Source organism: Ipomoea triloba, chromosome 3, assembly GCF_003576645.1.
Source record: "Ipomoea triloba cultivar NCNSP0323 chromosome 3, ASM357664v1".
In the NCBI taxonomy this organism is placed as follows: Eukaryota; Viridiplantae; Streptophyta; class Magnoliopsida; order Solanales; family Convolvulaceae; genus Ipomoea; species Ipomoea triloba.
In genome coordinates, this window is record NC_044918.1 from 3283941 (window position 1) to 3302801 (window position 18861).

An 18861-nucleotide genomic window follows, 5' to 3' on the forward strand; every position below is an offset into this window, starting at 1 on the left:
ACAAAAATAAAACATGCCGTTACTATAAGCTATTATATAGTAGCAGAATTTACTCAATTCACACCTTCGAATATTGGTTGTGGATGGGCATCTCTTGTCATCCAAAAAAAAATTAGCTAATTGATTAAATAATTCAATGCCACATTCAAGCCGTAAACAAAATGAAGCATGACATAAATGCAAAATACCACGTGGTTAAGAGCCTTGAAGAAATTCTATCAGTAGTATGATATAGTCGTTATCCCTTTATCATTCGTTTTATTCGATGTAGGCACTTATCTGCCATAATTAGTTGGTGTACTATTTAGCTCGAGTAATAAAACTCTTCCATTAGTTTGGATGAAAATATTTGCGCAAAGCCGAGTGCACCACTCGCCTTTTCAAGCCAAGGAGAAAGGAGGTTTGGTGTTTCAGTCAGAAGCTTACCAGTCATCCTTCCTTGAGAAGTCGATCGACAACTGACCTTTTCAGGTCTTAGAAGAAAAGGATGGTGTTGGAATTATTGTCAGGAGCTGACTAATCGCCCTTCCTCGCGAAGCCGGCTGACCACTAGAGAAAAGGAGGATTTTCAATAAGCAGTCAGAAGTTGACTAGTTAGCCTTTCTAGCAAAGTGGTCGACTTGACTTTTAAAGCCTTAGAAGAAAAGGTGGAGAAAATGGGGATTTTTGTGAGCAGTCAGGAGCTGACTAGTCACCCTTTCTAGCAAAGTGATCGACTTGGATTTTCAAGCCTTAGGAAAAAAGGTGGATAAAAGCGGGTTTTCGATGAGCAGTCAGGAGCTAACTAGCCACCCTTCCTAGCGAAGCGGTCGACTTGGCTTTTTCAAGACTTAGAAGAAAAGGTGGAGAATAAGACGGTTTATCGATGAGCAGTCGGGAGCCCACTAGTCACCCTTCCTAGCGAAGTGGTCGACTTGGTTGTTTCAAGCCTTAGAAGAAAAGGTGGAGAAAAGGGGATTTGTCGATGAGCAGTCGGGATCCGACTAGTCACCCTTCCTTGCAAAGTCAGCTGACTTGGCATTTCCAAGCCTTAAAAGAAAGGTGGAGAAAATGGATTTCCAGTGAGCAGTCAGGAACTGACCAGTCACCATTCCTTGCGAAGTCGGTCAACTTGGCTTTTTCAAGCCTTAGAAGAAAAGGTGGAGAAAGGGGGTTTGCAATAGGCGGTCGGGAGTCGACCAGCCATACAAGCCTTTGGGATTGAAAGGAGTGGGAGTTCTGGCCACTCATTAGCTTAGGCAAGCTGGTGGGCAGCTAGTCACCCCTCAGATGCGAGGCAGCTGACTGGTTATTTACTAGTCTTCTTTGAATATTTGCAAGTTTTGAGACATGGAGCAAGATGCTGAGGGACTACCACGTAGTCAACTAACTTAGGATAGATAAACTAACTAGTCCGGACCTTACCCCTTCAATGGGGCACATCTCACGAAGATGTTTTTTCACTTAATCGATGTCTTAAATTTTGCAGGATGATGAGTACTTGGTAGTCGGCAGTCAACTAGAAAATTTTGGATAACAGTCATTCTACCTCCACTTCTTAGTGGGCAGTCTTCTATTTTCCCACCTCTCGGTGGTCGACAGTCATTCCACCACTTCTCAGTGGTCGGCCTTCTATCTTCCCACCTCTCGGTGATCGACAATCATTTAATCGCGTTTCTCGGTAGGCGGTCTTCTATATTCTCGCCTCTTGGCGGTTGGTAGTCATTTTGTCCCACCTTATGCTGGTCGGTCTTCCTTTTAATCTCGCTTCCCGATGGTAAACAATTGTTCCCTCTTTCCAGTGGCGCCCAGTCAACCCCACTGGTAGGCGGTCGGGCTCAGCAAAGAAAGGCAGTCATAGCGTGGACTTAATGACTGGGCACTCAGCCTTACTATGTCTCCTTGAGAAAGGAGCACGAGAGCTTGTCAGCGGGAAGGGAAAATGATTTATACTTTCCTATACCATACTTCGACTAGACATAGAAAAGTGAGGGACTTACAATAGATACCATGTATCAAGGCCCACTTAGCAAGGTGGACCCGTGTCCACAGAATGGACCAGAGATGACTTTCAATCATTATTGCATGGACCATGGTCCACACAGCTGTGTGGACCATAAATAAAAAGTACATTTTTAATATACTAAAAGTACATTATTTTTGTACATAAAGTACATTATTTTAGGGTACATTATTTTTGTACTGAAGGTACATTATTTGATATATACTATCAAATAATGTACTTTTTATTTTTGGTCCACACATCTGTCTGGACCATGGTCCATGCAATAATTTGCCAATGCCTTTTGAGAATGCACAGAGGACCAATGGCGTGGCAAACCGGTACAGGCGCCCAGTCAGCTCGTCGGGTAGGCAGCCATATTAGCCAACTAGTCATCCTTGAGCAGGCAGTCATATTCGCCAGCTAGTCATGCTCAGGCAGGCAATCATCCTTGGAAGCAGTCATCCTGACGATAGTCAACTTTGGCGGTGGAAGAATTAATTAAAGTGGCAGTTACGAGATTTGGCAAGCTATTCCCTACAAATTACTTTCCTAAATATTATTTCTCTCCTTATAATATCTCCCACCGCCTAAATATCTTTACATTCCCTAAATCCCTCCACATTCCATAAAATATTCCACTTGACCATAAATGTTCAATTATCATAAGACAATCTACTTACAATCGTTATACTGTGGACCATGGATCATGGTTGATATTGCAGTTGTGTTGAATTGATAATGCAGTTATGTTGAAAGGGAACTGTAGTTGCGCGAAACACTGGCCGTGTCATTCATCTGGAACTGCAGTTGTGCTGAACGGATACTGCAGTTGTGTTGAAAAGATACTGCAGCTGTGTTGAATGGATACTGCAGTTGTGTTGAACAGATGAATGGCCTCTGTTATGTGCAACTGCAGTTTCCTTTCAACACAACTGCAGTATCTTTTTAACAAAACTACAGTATCCGTTCAACACAACTGCAGTATCAGCTATGATCATGGTCCACAATGCATTGTGGACCATGGTCCACCGTATAATTTGCGATCTACTTACCATATGCTTTATATTTCTTCTACTATAAAAGGCCCTACTTAGATTCAAGAAGGGGGTTTAATTAATCATCTCTCTACCCAATCGTTATATCGTGGACCCTGGTCCGAAACAACGTCATTTCGATGTTAGTGGACGCGGACGCGAATGATTCCAGGGAATTCATTATCAATAATGCACATAATCCTTATCTAGAATACACAGAACGTTTGCCTAGAATACACATAATATTGACACAAAATACATAGAACTCATCCACCTAACATCACAAACACATCACAACTTGTGTTAATAACATGAATACACATAATATTGACACAAAATACACAGAACTCATCCTCCTAAACATTCGAATGCACAAACACATCACAACATGTGTTACTAACATGAATACGCAGAACGGTTGCCTAAAATACACAGAATGATTACCTGGAATACACAGAACGATTACCTAGAATACACAGAACTCATCTCCTAACATTTTGGTAGGGGTGCACAATGCATTGTGCACCGTGATCCACGATATAAATTGCCCTCTGTACCTCTACACACAAATTGTACATATACAAACTACCTACAAAATGTATGGAACTTAGCTTGGCACCGCCCAAAAAGGCCCGTGGTTTTCACCAATTTGGTTTCCACGTTAAAAATATTGTGTCTCCTATATTTTTTTCCTCTTCACTATTTATTTATTACTTGTTTTTCAACCATGTTGGATCACTGCGTGATTACCCTAAAAACCCAAAAATTAACATTAATAAAATTTATTTAATTCATATAATCGAATAGTTAGTACAAATTTCTCATGTCATCTAAAAAATTAACTAATTAATTAAATAATTCAATACTGCATTCCGTAGCCAAAACGACACAAGCCATAACTGCGGTCAAGTATACATGGCCATCAAAGTCACACTCACTGTTAGAAACTTAGAATGCTCAGCACCTTAGTCTTCGTCAATGGTCAACTACCACCATGCCTCACGTTCAACGAGAAAATATGGACTTATTTGTAAATGGATTATTTTTTTCGAGTTAATGTCATGTAGAATCCTCCGAGTATAATGATTTCACATTTAATCTTAAATTTTTAAATTGGTTACCCGTGATTCTCGACTTTCAAATTATTTTCATTTTTACAATTTTCATTAGAATAAGGTCCAAATTAGCCACAGAAGGTAATTTGAAAGTGCAATTAGGCCACTAAACCAAAAAAAAAAAAAAAAACAATTAGGCCACTGAACACTCTAAGGAGCGTTTGGTTCAGGTCATCTAAAATTACCAAGGTAATCCGAGTCTGGTAATGTTATATTACCTTATTTGTATTTACATATTTATTTTTTTAATATTAAGCATCGATATACATCATACATATAAATAAACCCCACACACACACACACACACACACACATATATATATATATATATATATATATATATATATATATATATATATATATTTATATATTGAGGGCATTATAGTAAATTGATCCATATAACCTAAAATATAACCATTAACCAAACAAAGTAATATTATATTCTACAATCCAAATCAAACACATCAAGTAATCTTACATTCTCAAAATCTCACATTATCTTCCTGGAGATAATCATATTACCTGGTGTTATCCGTAATCCAAGATTCCGTGAACCAAACGACTCTTAATATACGTAATTTCACCTAATAGTAAGTTACTATCCATTTCATAAGGTTGCTTGCATAGGTGGATGATGAAGTGGTATTTTAAAATAATATTTAATAATAAACTTAAAAAAAAAAAAAAAAAAAAAAAAAAAAAGTTGGCTGCCGGCCACTGCTTCCCCCTCCTACTTCGTCTGCAGTTGGGGATGAAAGAGGGGGGAAGGTGTGGCTGAATGCGGCTGTTTGGTTTTTATTTTATTTTAATAGTTTATTGTTAAAAATTATTTCAACTCATCATCCACCTAAGCCGACAACCTGGTGAAATAGAAGGTAACGTTCAGTGACCTAATTAAGTTACTTTCAGTGGTCGAATTAGATTACCTTCAATAGTTAATTTGCACCTTATTCCATTTTCATTTATATTACCTGAATAATGAAAGGCAGGAAACCAAGACCGGCAATTTCAATATATTTACCGGCCCTCTATTTTTTAAAGCCATGTAAATTTGTGTATTTCTCCTCCGATCCTTGAGCATAGATACAGTACAGTTGCAGACAATGGCAGGCTCAGGCAGGTGGTGGTGGTTGGCGGTGGTGATGTTGGTAGTATCCGTATCAGAACCTGCATTCTCCGACCCACAAACCGAAATAGTCGACCAGGGTTGCGGCCTGTACCATGTTAGCGATGTGCCAAATTATAACAGGGAACTCAACCTCAGCTTTGCTGATCTGAGAAACCAGTTATCCAGCGCCAATAAACACTTTGCCACCTCCACTCAGAAGACTGTCTACGCAATGGCACAGTGCAGAAAGTACCTCTCCACTGCGGACTGTGTGGCCTGTTTCGATGCCGCCGTGTTAGTAACCCGAAACTGCTCCAACGCCGGAGTCAACTCTGCTATTCTCGTATTTGATGGGTGCTTCCTAAGGTGAGTTGTAATTGAGATGGAGCATATGCTTCAATCTGGCCTGTACGTGCCTTTGCTTAATTTGTTTGTTTTAATTTGTATAGGTACAACAATGGTTACTTCTATGACCAGAGTATAGATGAGATTATAGGAGGAACCTATCGAGTTTGTGGTAATCGAACTGCCAGCAAACAAAATATTTTCAATGCCACAGCAGCACAACAACTAAATGAGCTTCTACTTGCAACGCCCAGAATTCATGGCTTTTACGCTGCAGCAAAGCTTCAGGAGGAATCTCCTGGTGGTGCTACCACCTATGCGGTGGCGCAATGTGCTGAAACCATGAGCGAAAGCAACTGTAAAGATTGTTTGTCAGTAGCTTACAATAACATAAAGGATTGTTTACCTAATTCTGCGGATGGAAGAGCTGGGGTTGATGCAGGATGTTTCTTGAGATATTCAGACACCCCTTTTTTTGCTGATAACCAGACAACTGACATAACACCCTTCCTAGGAAGAGGTATATATATATATCTTTAATTTCTTAAGCACTGAGTCTTGGAAGCATCACCTAACTGGTAGCATCTTCTCCAGGGAATAGTTCAGGAAAGAAGAAACCTATTCTTGCGGGTGTAGTCGGTACTGTAGGGATCATTTTGGTATTAGCAGCCCTTTTCCTTTGGTATCTGCAATCAAGAAAGCAAAATGCTTGGATAAGAGGTGAAGCTCCTTTAGTGGCAATCATCATATTTTATAATTAATTTTACCCTTCTTAATTTTCACTGTTGGTTAAAATTGTTTAGGTATGTGTTAACTTATTATGGACTGTCTTCTTCAGGCAATATTTTGGGGACAAAGAGCTATATATATAAAGATTTGAAAGCTGCAACAAATGATTTCAGCGAAGAAAATATACTGGGTAAAGGAGGTTTTGGTGATGTATATAAGGTGATCTGAGTAACAATTCATGAGGGTATTCAGAATGAAATTTCAGAATATATAAGCAAAGCCGCCACTCTGATCTTCTATGTCTAAACTACAGGGCACCCTACAAAGCGGGGATGTGGTGGCAGTAAAGAAACTGATAGCAATTTCTAGTAGAGCAAAGGCAAACTTCGAGACTGAAATTAGTCTTATTGCAAATGCGAATCATCCCAATCTCATTCGTCTATTGGGATATTCTGGCAATGGAAAAGTGCTCATACTGGTTTATGAATACATGGCAAATGCCAGCCTTGACAAATACATATATGGTACTCACAACCTCAAACATTATATTTGTACGTTATAAATATAAATAAAACTTTTCTCCCATTTTTCATGAATGAATTGGCAGGAGAGAAACGGGGGATGCTGAATTGGAAGCAAAGGGTAGACATAATATTGGGTATGGCTAGAGGTCTTGAGTATCTGCATGAGCAGTTCGATGTATGCATCATACACAGAGACATCAAATCTAGCAATATACTACTTGATGACGAATTCCAACCCAAAATAGCTGATTTTGGTTTAGCAAGGCTTTTACCAGAAAATAAGACTCATCTTACAACTAAATTTGCAGGGACTTTGTAAGCCTAACAACCTTATTTTATTTTCTACATTAGTTTTATTTTCACTTAACTATTGCTTGTTGCAACATAACAGGGGATATACAGCGCCAGAATATGCAATTCATGGCCATTTATCAGAGAAAGTTGACATCTATAGTTTTGGCATTGTTATCCTAGAGATCATCAGTGGGCGACGGAGCAGTGACTTAAAAGTTGAGCCTGTAACTGAGTATCTCCTAGAACAGGTAATTTCTTGTTTGAAGAAACAGCCAATTTATCTTGATACATTATTCAATATTTGACTTTTGTATATATGTATCATTCTAATTATAATAAATACAGGCATGGAAATTGTACGAGAATGATGAACATCTAGGACTCGTGGACAATAATTTAGACCCAAATGAGTATGAGGCAGAGGAAGTGAAGAGAATGTTGGAAATAGCATTGGTGTGTACCCAATCACCCTCGAAGATAAGGCCAAGCATGTCAGAAGTGGTGGTCATGCTTTCAAGTACTGATGCCTCAATCATTCAAAAACCCCAAAACAGGCCAACCACTATTACTGATTTCAATAAGAGGATGCCTACAGCTACAAACACTTCAACACTAACTAATGCCACCATTTCATTTTCTCGTTTCTCAGGCCGCTAGGTACGCCTATTTTGATCTTGCTAGCTTACTTGTGAATTAGCTACGCCTATTTTGATCTTGCTAGCTTACTTGTGAATTGTGACGTGTTTGTATTTATTTATTTATTTATTTATAGATTTTTTTTACCCTTAAATAAATATAGATATGTACGTAGAACAAAATATAAGCATATTTGTAAGTCAATGATTTTTTTTATGTTTCTAAAAAAAATTAAAGACATTTGAATATCTGATACAATGAGTCCATGAATTTTCTTCAAGATGCCCTATTAGATTCTCTACAAAAGGAATAGTTTCCAATATTATTTCTAGAAATATAAAAATCTAAACAAATAAATAAAATAAGTTTATTCTTTGAAATGTTAGTCTATTTCTTGAATTATTTTATGAGCTAAACCTGCTAAGGCTGCTATAATAATAGTATTTTTGAAGAATAATGGAACAATGCTCTTTTTTCCTTTGCTTAACACCTCTTTCCATTGCAAAAGCTTGACAATCATGTTTAAAATTTCATCCTTACTCTATTGCTCAAAACAAATAAATAAAAACAATAGTTTCACAACCTAGTGTAAAGAGGTTTACTTACAAGGAGTAGTATCTTCTAACATCAGCTTGGACATCACCAATAGTCATTGCAAGAGCAGTCCCCTTTTTCAAAATGGTGGAACCTATTTGTATCTCTCAATATAATTCTTCTCTGTGTTACTTCTGATACAAATTTCATCCAAGTGTGACAATCTGCACAAACACGAAGATTCTTTGTGATCCTAATGGGAACTCCAGAACCTGTATTAATCAACCCAAACACTGTTGCTAGCCTCTCACTGTGCCCACAAACCCACTCTGCCTTCATTTCTTCATTCACATCATGAAGAACGACGCCTGTATCGGGTTTATACCCAGCTGCTTCAATAGCTTCCTCTAATTCATTCCACATTTTCTTATATTCATCTGAATTACGGAGTTCAAAACCACCACTAGCGACGAAAGTGTGCACTTTACTTTTAACCTGTATCCAGCTGCATCCAGCATCTTTTTTAACCCCCCTCTTCTCCATCATCTCCCTCAGTTTTTTAACTCTCTCCCAACTCCCAGCTTTAGCATAGATGTTCGATAGCATTATATAGTTTCCTGCATTGTTCGGTTCCATCTCAAAGAGTCGTATTGTCACTGCCTCTGCAAGAGAGACATTTCCATGGATTTTACATGAATTTAGTACTGATCCCAAAACGCTACCACTTGGTTTCATAGGCATCCTTTTCACAACTTGCAAAGCCTCTTTGATTTTCCCGGCTCTACCTAATGCGTCCACCAAACAAGCATAATGCTCTACAGAAGGCTCGATTCTGAACTCTGAACTCATTCTCTTGAACAATACTTGCCCAAGATCGGTAAGCCCTTTGTGGCTACAACCAGACAATAAAGCAATAAATGTCACCCCATCAGGCTTAACTCCACAGCCAGCCATCTCATCAAACAACTCCATAGCTTCTGCCATAAATCCATTGATTGCAAACCCATTAATCATAGTATTCCATGATGTTAGATCCTTGTACTTCATTTTGTCAAACACTCTTTGACAGTACTTTATTTCTCCACATTTGGCATACATATCCAAGACTGAATTAAGCACTAGAACGTCCGGTGTCCCAGATGATTTCACAATTTGAGCATGTATCTCTTTCCCACTGTAAATTGATGTTAGATCAGCACATAGTGCCAAAATTGTAGTAAAAGTTACCCAGCTATACCCCACCTCTGCTCTTTGCATTCTCCGGAAGGTTTCAAAGGCCTCAAATACCATATCTCTCTTAACAAAACCCGAAATCAAAGAGTTCCAACTAACAACATTCCTTTCAGGCATTTTCTCAAACACCTTCAGCACATCTTCGAAGCACCCACATTCCATGTACATAGTCAAAAGGCCATTGTATACAACTTGGTCAGGCTCCGTAGTAGATTTTATAATCTGGGCATGAACCGCTCTACCGACTGTCAAGTCCAACAAATCCGAACAAGCCTTCACCGCAACGGAAAATGCAAAATTCCCGGGTTCGTTGACATGGGACAGCATTTCAGAATAAAGAAACAGTGCTTCTTTGGAACGCCCATTTTTGGAGTACCCAATAGCCATCGCCACCCAGACAGACTCGGGCAGATTCTCGGCCTCAACACCATGCTCGAAAACACGGCGAGCCTCGTCGAGGCGGCCACAAACAGAGAAGAGGGTAATAAACTTGGATTTCAGTATAGGGTTGCTGAGAAAGTCTCCGTTGGCGTGGTGGAGGAGAAGGTGGAGGTATAGCCTTTGGCCGTGTTCGAACGATTTTCTTGAAATGCAGGCGTGGAGGACGGCGGCATAGGAGTCCGGACTGAGGTGGGTGGAGGGAGATTTCAACGGTTGGGATTCGATCTGGTGAAGAGCTTCGTCTAATTTGCCGATTTTAGAGAGAGATTTGATTGTTGAGTTTAGAGGTTTCGTGTTTAGCTTATGGAGTTTCTGGGGACCTGAGGTGGCCGTTATGCCGGTGTTGCAGATCGTTAAAGTAGTTATTTGAGAAACGGCCATTAGAGCCATTCTTGGAGAGAAGTGTTTGCTGTGACAGTCTTCTTTTCCATAGGATCACTCTATCCTATGTAGTTTGGCCTTTTGCTATTTCAAAGCCATAACCTTTCACCACATTATCAAACTGATATCAGATTAAACGATGTATTCTGTCTCAATTATATTACATTAAAATAAAAATATGTGTTTCGTCTCGTCTCAACTAAATTTTGTGTTAGGATCAAGCATTTACCATCACACCAAAAGTTATACTCCGCTTGTAGCGAAGGAACAACTTTATTTCTTTATACTACTGCCACATTTTCGAGAGGCAGGGTGCTGAACTTTACCCAACTTGACCTTTTAGGACTCTGCCAACAATGCTCCTAGCCACCGAGTGTCGGACATGACCCTTTACCGGCCTCTCGCCCAACATGTTGAAATGACAGTGAGAAGAATCATGGAAGGATCTGTATGCATGGACTGTAAATAACTAAATATGATTTATAAATAAATTTCATCCCATACAAAGTGGCAGATTACATATTGTGCTGAATTTTACAATTTAGAGCCATCTACAAATGAACAGGTTGGAAACCAAGGTCTATAGAATTTTTAACAGCATCCAGCACTAGTTGACTTAATCTGCTGCTGTGAGGCCACTTGTGCTCTGGTTTTCTTCCCAAGAATTTGATGGCATTCACTAGCTCAGAGAACTCCATAACCATCATAGCTTCTTGGGGCAACTGTGAAGCCACTTGAACCTCATCAGGTTGAGCATTCCACCCGACGTGGAGATCCAAAAACTTAGAACCAGAAGCGAAGCTGAAGGAACCAGACGTCTCTGCAAAGGGGATTATGAAGTCTTTGACAGAGAGCGATCCCTTGGAGCCACAGACTAGTATGTCCATCGACTCGTGTGCAAGAAAGGAGCAGAAAAATGTTGCAACAGTTCCTTCACCCCAGTATAAAGACGCGCTGCATGACAATATGACCCCGGCTGAGTTTTTCTCTATAGCAGGCAGCGCAACCACAGTTGTCGGCAGCTTTTGGTTCATAGCCCACAATATGGAACCAATGCAGTACCATCCAGCATCTCCCAGTGCGCCTAGGGCATCCAAGTCCGGTTTCACTCTTATGTCGTTTTCCAGAAATGCTGGAGGTGCTGAATAAGATGATGAGCTGTGGATCTTGGCATGGAAAGAAATGTCTGGTTAAGGGAGTGCCAATAGCACTTCGTGAAGTGAAATAGAGCTATAGGAACATCCATTTTGTTTTATAAGTACTTCTACTATACATACACCATAACCTCTAAATACACAAACACAAACACAAACATACTCTTACACAGCAACATAGAAACATCAATTGTTTCTAATGGCGCAAGAATCACTTGATTTGAACATTCCTACGCAGAGATATGATCGAAATACTAAGACGTCAGACACGTTAAACGGGAAATGTCTGATTAATGGAGTGCCAATAACACTTCATGAAGTGAAATACAGCTATAGAAACATCCATTTTGTTTTATAAATACTCCTACTATACATACACCTCAACCACTAAATACACAAACACAAACATACTCTTACACAACAACATAGAAACATCGAGTTAATAACAGTTGGGTCCTCCGAGTATAGTGGCACCACCATGTTTAGTCCTAAACTTTCAATTTAACTAAATTAACCAGCTATGGTCCTTCCGTTAGTTCAGAAAGGGCAAAGTTAGTTAAAATTTTAAAAGTTGAAGAATTATAGGTGTTTAACTTTAAAGTAGAAGGACCATGGGTGGTTAAATTGTAGGACTAAATGTGGCAGTGGCACTGTACTCGGAACACCCCATCTGGTATTAATTCTAGAAACATTTGTTGTTTCTTCACATACAATTTAGGACTACTTAGTAGTTTAGCTTCAGTCTTAAAGAATCAATTAATCAATCATCACTAACTAAATTAGGCAACTAAAATACAACAATTGGTTAGATGGAGTATGAAATATTCATAAACAATACTAGACTTCAATCAACTTAATTCGAATATGCTCAAAATGAAGATAATCTGCCCCACAACAAGGAAATTTCGGCTGGGCATTTAACCAAACACTTACCGAGTTGACTTGTCCGAAGATGTCAGAATCGGATAGCAATTCCTTCATCTTGGCAGTCCTAGGATGATGATACCACATGCTAGCATCCATAAACTGAACCCCATTTCTCTCACAGGCATCAAGAATCTTATCGAGCTCATCCACGTTCAGGGCAGTAGGTTTCTCAAGCAGCAAGTGCTTCTTCTTCTCCGCAGCCAAGACTGCCCAATGGGAGTGAAGGCTTGTCGGAAGCGGCATGTAAACTGCATCCACCGACGGGTCATCAAGCAATTCGTTGTAGCTGCCGTAGATCTTAACCGTTTCTGCTAAGCCGTTTTTTATTGCAAACTGTTTCGCTTTGTGCACTGAACGGCTAGCGACGGCGTGAAGAGTGGCGTTGGGGGCTAGGTGTATGGCTCTGGAGACCTTTCTTGCTATATCAGCGCACCCCATTATGCCAAAACGAATTGTGTTCTCCTCGGCCATTTTCCTCTCTCCCCGGAACGCATTCAACTATTCAAGCACAGAGTTTAACTCTTTGATTTTGTAACCTTTGTTTTTGCTTTTAGCTTTTGGATTTTGGATTCAGTCTGAAATGAACCAGGTATTGAGAACCATGTGGCAAACCAGAGAACCACAAGATTTTGATTTTATTTTTACTTTTTTTTTTTTTTTGGATAGGGAAGGACAGTTTTTTAAAGTGTGTTTGAAAATTTGAAAAGTGATTTTGGATTTGGTGTGTTTGGGAGGTGTGTATAGTCTAACAGAAAATGAATATTCAAAATCAACTTCTAGGATGAACATGGATAAAAAATATGCGATGGTAATTTGGTCATTTTTCATATTGTTCAAACTTAAGGTGCATGTTTTTTGTGCTTAAGATGCATCAGTTATATACTTCAGAACTTAAGGTGCGTTTTTGTGTTGAAACTTAAGGTGTCCTTCTAAAGTTTAAGGTACGTCGTTTCAAAGTTTAATGTGCATCATTTTAACATTTAAGGGGCGTCAGTTATACACTTAATGTGCGCATTTTAACATTTAAGGTGCATTTTGTAACACTTAAAAGGTGCGCCATTTTAAAACTAAAGGTGCGAGATGTTAGGACTTAATGTGCCCCTAGAAGCTCAAGGTGCGCGATGTTAAGATTTAAGGGGTGTCATTTTAACACTTAAGGTTCGCCATTCTAACACTTAAGGTGTCGTCTTTGTAATACTTAAGGTGCGTCATTTTTATACTTCAATTTGCTTCTTCATTCCAGGACGCGCATTTTTTTAAAAAAAAATTCATTGATTTGAGCCGTTGATATCTAGATTTGATCAAAGGCTCAAATCTCACCGCATGCAATGTTTGCACCTGGGAGATTTTTCGCACCAAATCTCATCAATATATATATATTAAAGATGTTAATGAAAATATGAATAATTAAAATTTTAATGTTTAAATTTAAATATATTTTAGAATTTACGCATTATATTTTTATTTTAAATTGACTTTGAGGTAATTGGTATTTATTATTAACATTGATTTGGTGCACTACTTTTATTTATCGGTGCATTATTTGTAATTATGAATAATTAAAATTTATGCATACTAAGAAAAAAATTATTTGTAAAAGTACCACTATATTTTTAAATTTTATATTTGCAAGGTTTTCCTGTGTTTCGTTTCTTATATTTTTTGAAATTCTCTGCTACCTAGGTTATTCTCCATTTGGGGGTTTTAAAATTTGCGTATGCATATTAAGCATACGTGCATGTGCTGTGTGTAATTTTGAGATTCAAAATTCGTATGGGCATATTATGCATGCGTTGTGTACGTGTATGTGTTGGTGCAATTGTGGGATTTGATCAAAATTCGCATGTGCATGTTAAGTATGTGTTGTGTGCAAGATAGAATATGCACATAACACATGCTCTATATGCACATACGAATTTTAGACCCCAATTGATCTCATTCATAAATATGTTTTTTTAATGTATGTACTAGATTATTTCTCATGGAGGGTGATTCAAGATAATTCATAGAAATCATCCGATCTGTTTCTCATGCCCATAATCCAACAAATTGTCGTTGTTTGCATTATTGTTGATTTGTTAATCTCATTAGTACAGTTGGAGTAATATAAAGAATAGCATAAATAAATAATACAATAATGTGTTAGAACGAATACTAATTTGTAAAAGAAAACATATAATATAAAAATATTATCCTTAATTCCAAATAGTACAATATGATAATACTAGTATAATTAAATTGTGTTACTACTATTATTATTAGTATTAAAGATTAAAGATTAATAGAGTGAAATTAAACTAAAATAGCTGAGTGGTCTAAGATTACCTTCTCAATGTCTTTGTCTAACACTCCTACCCATCTCAAGTTCTCAACCATTCTATCCGATCTCAATTCTTCTCCAACATTTTGTTGATCATCCTGATTCAGTTGTTCTGTAATTAGAGAAGAATCCATATCTCCCAATTCCTCATTATTTTGAGGAACAAACGGAAAATAATCGTCGCTAAAACCTGATGCAGCTTGATGTTGATGATGATGAGCAACCGAAAGGATTTCATCATGATTTGCGTATTCAGGGACAAAGCTAGATTGATGAAACTCCACTGGAGGCAACATGAATCGATGCGATGGATTATTGTGGAAACGAAATGCTTGATCGTCTGATGATAGAAATTGCATCCAATATCTGTGATCGCTGCTCACGCCGCCGGGGAAATTGAACAGAGATCCATCACCGGCGGCGGCGGCCATGGGCGAGCTGCACGTAGCCGAAGATGACGGCGCCGCCATTGCGTAGGTTGAGCTCTCCGTCTCGTAGTCATACGACGACCGATCGGCGCCGGAATTTTCTCCGATTTTAAGGCCGTTCAAGCTTTTCTTAAATATACGACAAAGCGCATAAGCCTCCTGCAATCCCGACCGGGTTTCGCATTCCCTTTCATCCAAACGGTACTCATGCATAATCCAATCTGTTCGAGCTCCGTGAGGAGCTCTCCCTCTGTGATACACTAGGGTTTTCTTCATCCCAACCGCCCTCATTTCTGAATTTACTTTCCTGTCCTTCCCTGTTGCCTTCCAATATCCAGCTTTTGTTGCCCGATTCGTCCTCGACCCGTTTGGATACTTTCGGTCTCGAGGACTAAAGAAATACCACTCAAGATCTTTGCTGGGCAATAATGCCTTCCCTATAACACACACAGTAAGACAATAAATACAATTATACTTCTTTTCTTTTTCTGTCTGATCATTCAAAATTTAAGCGATTTTCCAGCTTTGAATCAATATATATTGGCCAATTTGGTAACAGTTAGCTTATCAGCCAAAACTTATTTGACCACTATTAGTTGTTTCACTTGTTCGAATTGGTTAAACAATCAATATATGAGTGTTTGATTAATTAGTTTTTTGTTACAGTTTATTGTTCCAAAAATGTTAAAATTTAAAAAGCTGCTTAAAGTAGCTTTTTGAAAAAAAATCATTTTGTATGTAATTAACTAATTTACCAAACACTTTTCATAATCAGTTAATGTTATCAACTAATCAAACTCACTAGCCCAATTAGCTTACAGCTATTTACCAAAAACCCATTGTGTTTTCATGATGAATCTTGTAATGATGTGATTTGTTCCTATTGTGTAAGTACACATCTTTAAGCTTCTAATAGGAAACAAAAAGACAGTAGGGACCATATTACAATGTTAGGTTCTTTATCTCTGTGTAGACATACATAATTAGGATATATAATCTATACTTTGTACTATTATTACTGCACTAAAGCATGTAATTTTTTACTGCATGCTAAAGTGTGTCCAAAGTATATTATATATATTTCCGCCATAATCAAACTGTATTAATTAGTGTTTTCATTTCATTTTCTGGTAAGAACTTGAAGAAGAACAAAAATATAATAAAGCATAAAGCTCGCAGAGATCAAACATATGATTTCTTCTGATCTATCGCTTAAAACAAGTCATCAAAGTCATAAACTTAACTCTTACTGCTATGGGTAACACCAAAATATGTTTGGTCTGCTTGTTATACCTTTCTTGAAAGTGGGTTTGGAATTAATTAAAGATATAAATTAATAATAATAAAAAATACCTGGTAAATCCCATGGCTCACATTTGTAAAGATCAACTTCAGGAATGACGTCAAGCTCAATCCTGTGCCCATTGATCTTGCGTTTAAGATAATAAGCAACGAGTTCTTCATCCGTAGGGTGAAACCGGAACCCTGGTGGCAATGAAACTGTTGCCATTGCCTCCATCTCCAGATTTGATAATCAATCCTCAGACTTTACAGCTATCTTCTTGAATTCAAATCCACCTCTCGATCTGTAAATTTGATCTATCTTCCAACCCTAAAACTACCTTAACTAGCTTCTTGAATGCACGTATACACCTGAAAAACTCGTGATTCTTGATCACCGAATTTAAACAATCAATGGAGCTATATGAAACCCTAAGATCAGAAACCTTACTTATATACACAATCAATGGAGCTATGGACCTTGTTTATATTATTTATGAGAGGACAAAAAGAGAAGATGCGAAAAGTAATGTGGGGCGGCTAGCTACACACTTTATCTTTAAATTAGATTATTATTATTATTATTGATATTACTATTTTATTTTAACATCTGACATGCTTTAATAATCTTTCTTCTCAAGCTCTTATTACCCTGCCCTTTTTTGTCTCTCTCTCTCTATATGTATATGTTTGTTTTGTGCATGCAGATTCATACATATACAAACTGTACTACGTACGTTGAAGTATGTAAGTGTAAACATTACTGCGTTGCAATTTAATTATTTATTTATTTATGCAGCAAATGAACAAAATTCTATGCTTCCAAGTTGTCCTAGCTAGGAATCATTTGAGCTTGCATTGTCCACGTGGAGATATCTGATTCGATGCTTGGCAGGGCTACATTATATTCTACGTTAACCAAGGTGGTGGGATATATAATACATTAGATTATAATAAGGTATAGTAGTATATGTATGCGTATGGAAAAGAATTGGGAGCTTTCTTCAATGCCAATCCTCAAACAATATATATAATGTTCCTTTCACATGCTGATTTAATTTGCATATCCATAGGGTAATGTTATTAATTAAACATCAACTTACTTACATAATTAAATTTTACTCCACCCTTCATAAACGGTACAACATTAATAAATGTGTAAGTTAAATGTGGCATACATAAATTTGAAAAAACAATTTCAAATTGATTATGAAAATATTAGACTCGCCTCAAAAAAACAAGTTTAAGGAGAAGTGGAATCTAAAGAGTAGGTCCAAGATAACGTAACCCTGAGTGACCCAATAGTTGAGGTCGATGCAAACTTGGCTTGGCATGGCCAGAGAATATGGGGTCAACGCGATTGTGAGAGGAGAGAGAATAACCTTGGTCTAATCCTTTAGCAAAGACGACCAAGGTTCTTCACCCTCCTCTCCCTCATCAGCTTGGCCTTCTCAAATACCTACCCAAAATGCATTGATGGAGACGTCCTTAGTGAGTTAATATAAATACTTTGTACTTGCCTAGATAAAGACATCATGTCTTCCCATTACAAACGCACAGTTACTTTACTAAATGAGCAATTAATAGGAAGATAATTGATCTGACATTCAATTCTATTGTCCTTTAGCATTATCTATTATTGTTCTCTATTTGGATTAATTAAGTTGAACCCCATTTTAATTGTTTCTATAGCAAATATATACAAATTAGGCAGAATTAAATTTTAAAAAAAATGTTTAAAATAATATGATATGATTTGGGTACGGTGAAGAAGAAGAAAGGTAGAAATGGAATAATGCATGCATGATACCTTTGGTGGCCTACATAGATACGAATGAAAGATGGGGCCTACTTTTGCCACGTGAATGAAAAGTGCCAGCGTGGAAGGGAGGGGCCAGGGGAATACTTGGTTGCAGACTTTGTCTAAGATCTTAGCATGAAGAAGATGCTGAAATTGTTGTATATATGACCGCTAGCTTTACCTTTTCATCAATCCATCATTTGGTGCTTTTTCCCCTTTTATGGCTTTGTCTTACTTGATTCGTAAGAAGGTATTATATATTTTTTTATGATTAAAAGATTTCAATTTTGTTTTATCTATATCATCTAGATTATATTCTAGAATGGATATGATTAAGAAAAAACATTTTATAATAATTCCAAAGAGTTAATTCCAGCAATGGTCCTCTGATTATGTTGACTTTCCAAAATTAGTCCCCGACTTTTAATTTAAACAATTTAGGTCCCTTGACTTTCAAATTCTTTCCAATGTTAGTCCTTTCATCAAATTTTGGTTAAGTTGAGGTCAAATGAAGGGGTAAAATTGTTCATTCACTTGTATAGTATTATTACTCATATTTCTCCTGTCCTATACGCTATATATATGGATATAA

The 18861-nt window shown here is 37.7% G+C and overlaps 4 protein-coding genes across 6 annotated transcripts; 1 reads left to right on the forward strand and 3 right to left on the reverse strand.

The window, feature by feature from the left end:
• Positions 1-5002: 5002 nt before the first annotated feature.
• LOC116012571 (cold-responsive protein kinase 1-like) lies at positions 5003-17338 on the forward strand. 2 transcript variants are annotated; one of them, XM_031252142.1, is made up of 9 exons: positions 5003-5607; positions 5691-6106; positions 6181-6306; positions 6425-6534; positions 6629-6839; positions 6923-7154; positions 7231-7381; positions 7479-7790; positions 17268-17338. In XM_031252142.1, exons 1-8 carry the CDS (start codon positions 5237-5239, stop codon positions 7788-7790), a joined length of 1929 nt encoding a protein of 642 aa, XP_031108002.1. In that variant the 5' UTR covers positions 5003-5236; the 3' UTR covers positions 17268-17338. The 2 variants fall into 2 exon arrangements, with proteins under 2 accessions (XP_031108002.1, XP_031108001.1); XM_031252141.1 differs by lacking the exon at positions 17268-17338 and having other exon boundaries at positions 5004-5607; positions 7479-7917.
• LOC116012570 (pentatricopeptide repeat-containing protein At3g14330) lies at positions 5634-10445 on the reverse strand. 2 transcript variants are annotated; one of them, XR_004097155.1, is made up of 3 exons: positions 8376-10445; positions 5993-6272; positions 5634-5920 (listed from the first exon to the last, which is right to left on the reverse strand). XR_004097155.1 is itself a non-coding variant. In XM_031252140.1 (2 exons), exon 1 carries the CDS (start codon positions 10365-10367, stop codon positions 8409-8411), a length of 1959 nt encoding a protein of 652 aa, XP_031108000.1. In that variant the 5' UTR covers positions 10368-10445; the 3' UTR covers positions 5634-6272; positions 8376-8408. The 2 variants fall into 2 exon arrangements, 1 of the variants encoding a protein (XP_031108000.1); XM_031252140.1 differs by having other exon boundaries at positions 5634-6272.
• LOC116012572 (uncharacterized oxidoreductase At4g09670-like) lies at positions 10814-13024 on the reverse strand. Its single transcript, XM_031252143.1, has 2 exons — positions 12446-13024; positions 10814-11524 (listed from the first exon to the last, which is right to left on the reverse strand). The coding sequence occupies exons 1-2, from the start codon at positions 12908-12910 to the stop codon at positions 10910-10912; spliced, it is 1080 nt and encodes a 359-aa protein (XP_031108003.1). The 5' UTR covers positions 12911-13024; the 3' UTR covers positions 10814-10909.
• On the reverse strand, positions 14670-16870 carry LOC116012573 (NAC domain-containing protein 86-like). Its single transcript, XM_031252144.1, has 2 exons — positions 16541-16870; positions 14670-15624 (listed from the first exon to the last, which is right to left on the reverse strand). Exons 1-2 carry the CDS (start codon positions 16704-16706, stop codon positions 14732-14734), a joined length of 1059 nt encoding a protein of 352 aa, XP_031108004.1. The 5' UTR covers positions 16707-16870; the 3' UTR covers positions 14670-14731.
• Positions 17339-18861: the final 1523 nt, after the last annotated feature.

Bases quoted from the DNA above. Each gene is read 5' to 3' on its own strand.
- LOC116012571 (XM_031252142.1), top strand. From the start codon at position 5,237: ATGGCAGGCTCAGGCAGGTGGTGGTGGTTGGCGGTGGTGATGTTGGTA. The intron at 6,535-6,628 runs GTGATCTGAGTA...TCTAAACTACAG, and splicing joins GTTTTGGTGATGTATATAAG to GGCACCCTACAAAGCGGGGA. The intron at 7,382-7,478 runs GTAATTTCTTGT...TAATAAATACAG, and splicing joins CTGAGTATCTCCTAGAACAG to GCATGGAAATTGTACGAGAA.
- LOC116012572 (XM_031252143.1), bottom strand. From the start codon at position 12,910: ATGGCCGAGGAGAACACAATTCGTTTTGGCATAATGGGGTGCGCTGAT. The intron at 11,525-12,445 runs GTAAGTGTTTGG...TTCCATGCCAAG, and splicing joins TCTTCGGACAAGTCAACTCG to ATCCACAGCTCATCATCTTA.
- LOC116012573 (XM_031252144.1), bottom strand. From the start codon at position 16,706: ATGGAGGCAATGGCAACAGTTTCATTGCCACCAGGGTTCCGGTTTCAC. The intron at 15,625-16,540 runs GTATTTTTTATT...TGTGTGTTATAG, and splicing joins TGAGCCATGGGATTTACCAG to GGAAGGCATTATTGCCCAGC.
- LOC116012570 (XM_031252140.1), bottom strand. From the start codon at position 10,367: ATGGCTCTAATGGCCGTTTCTCAAATAACTACTTTAACGATCTGCAAC.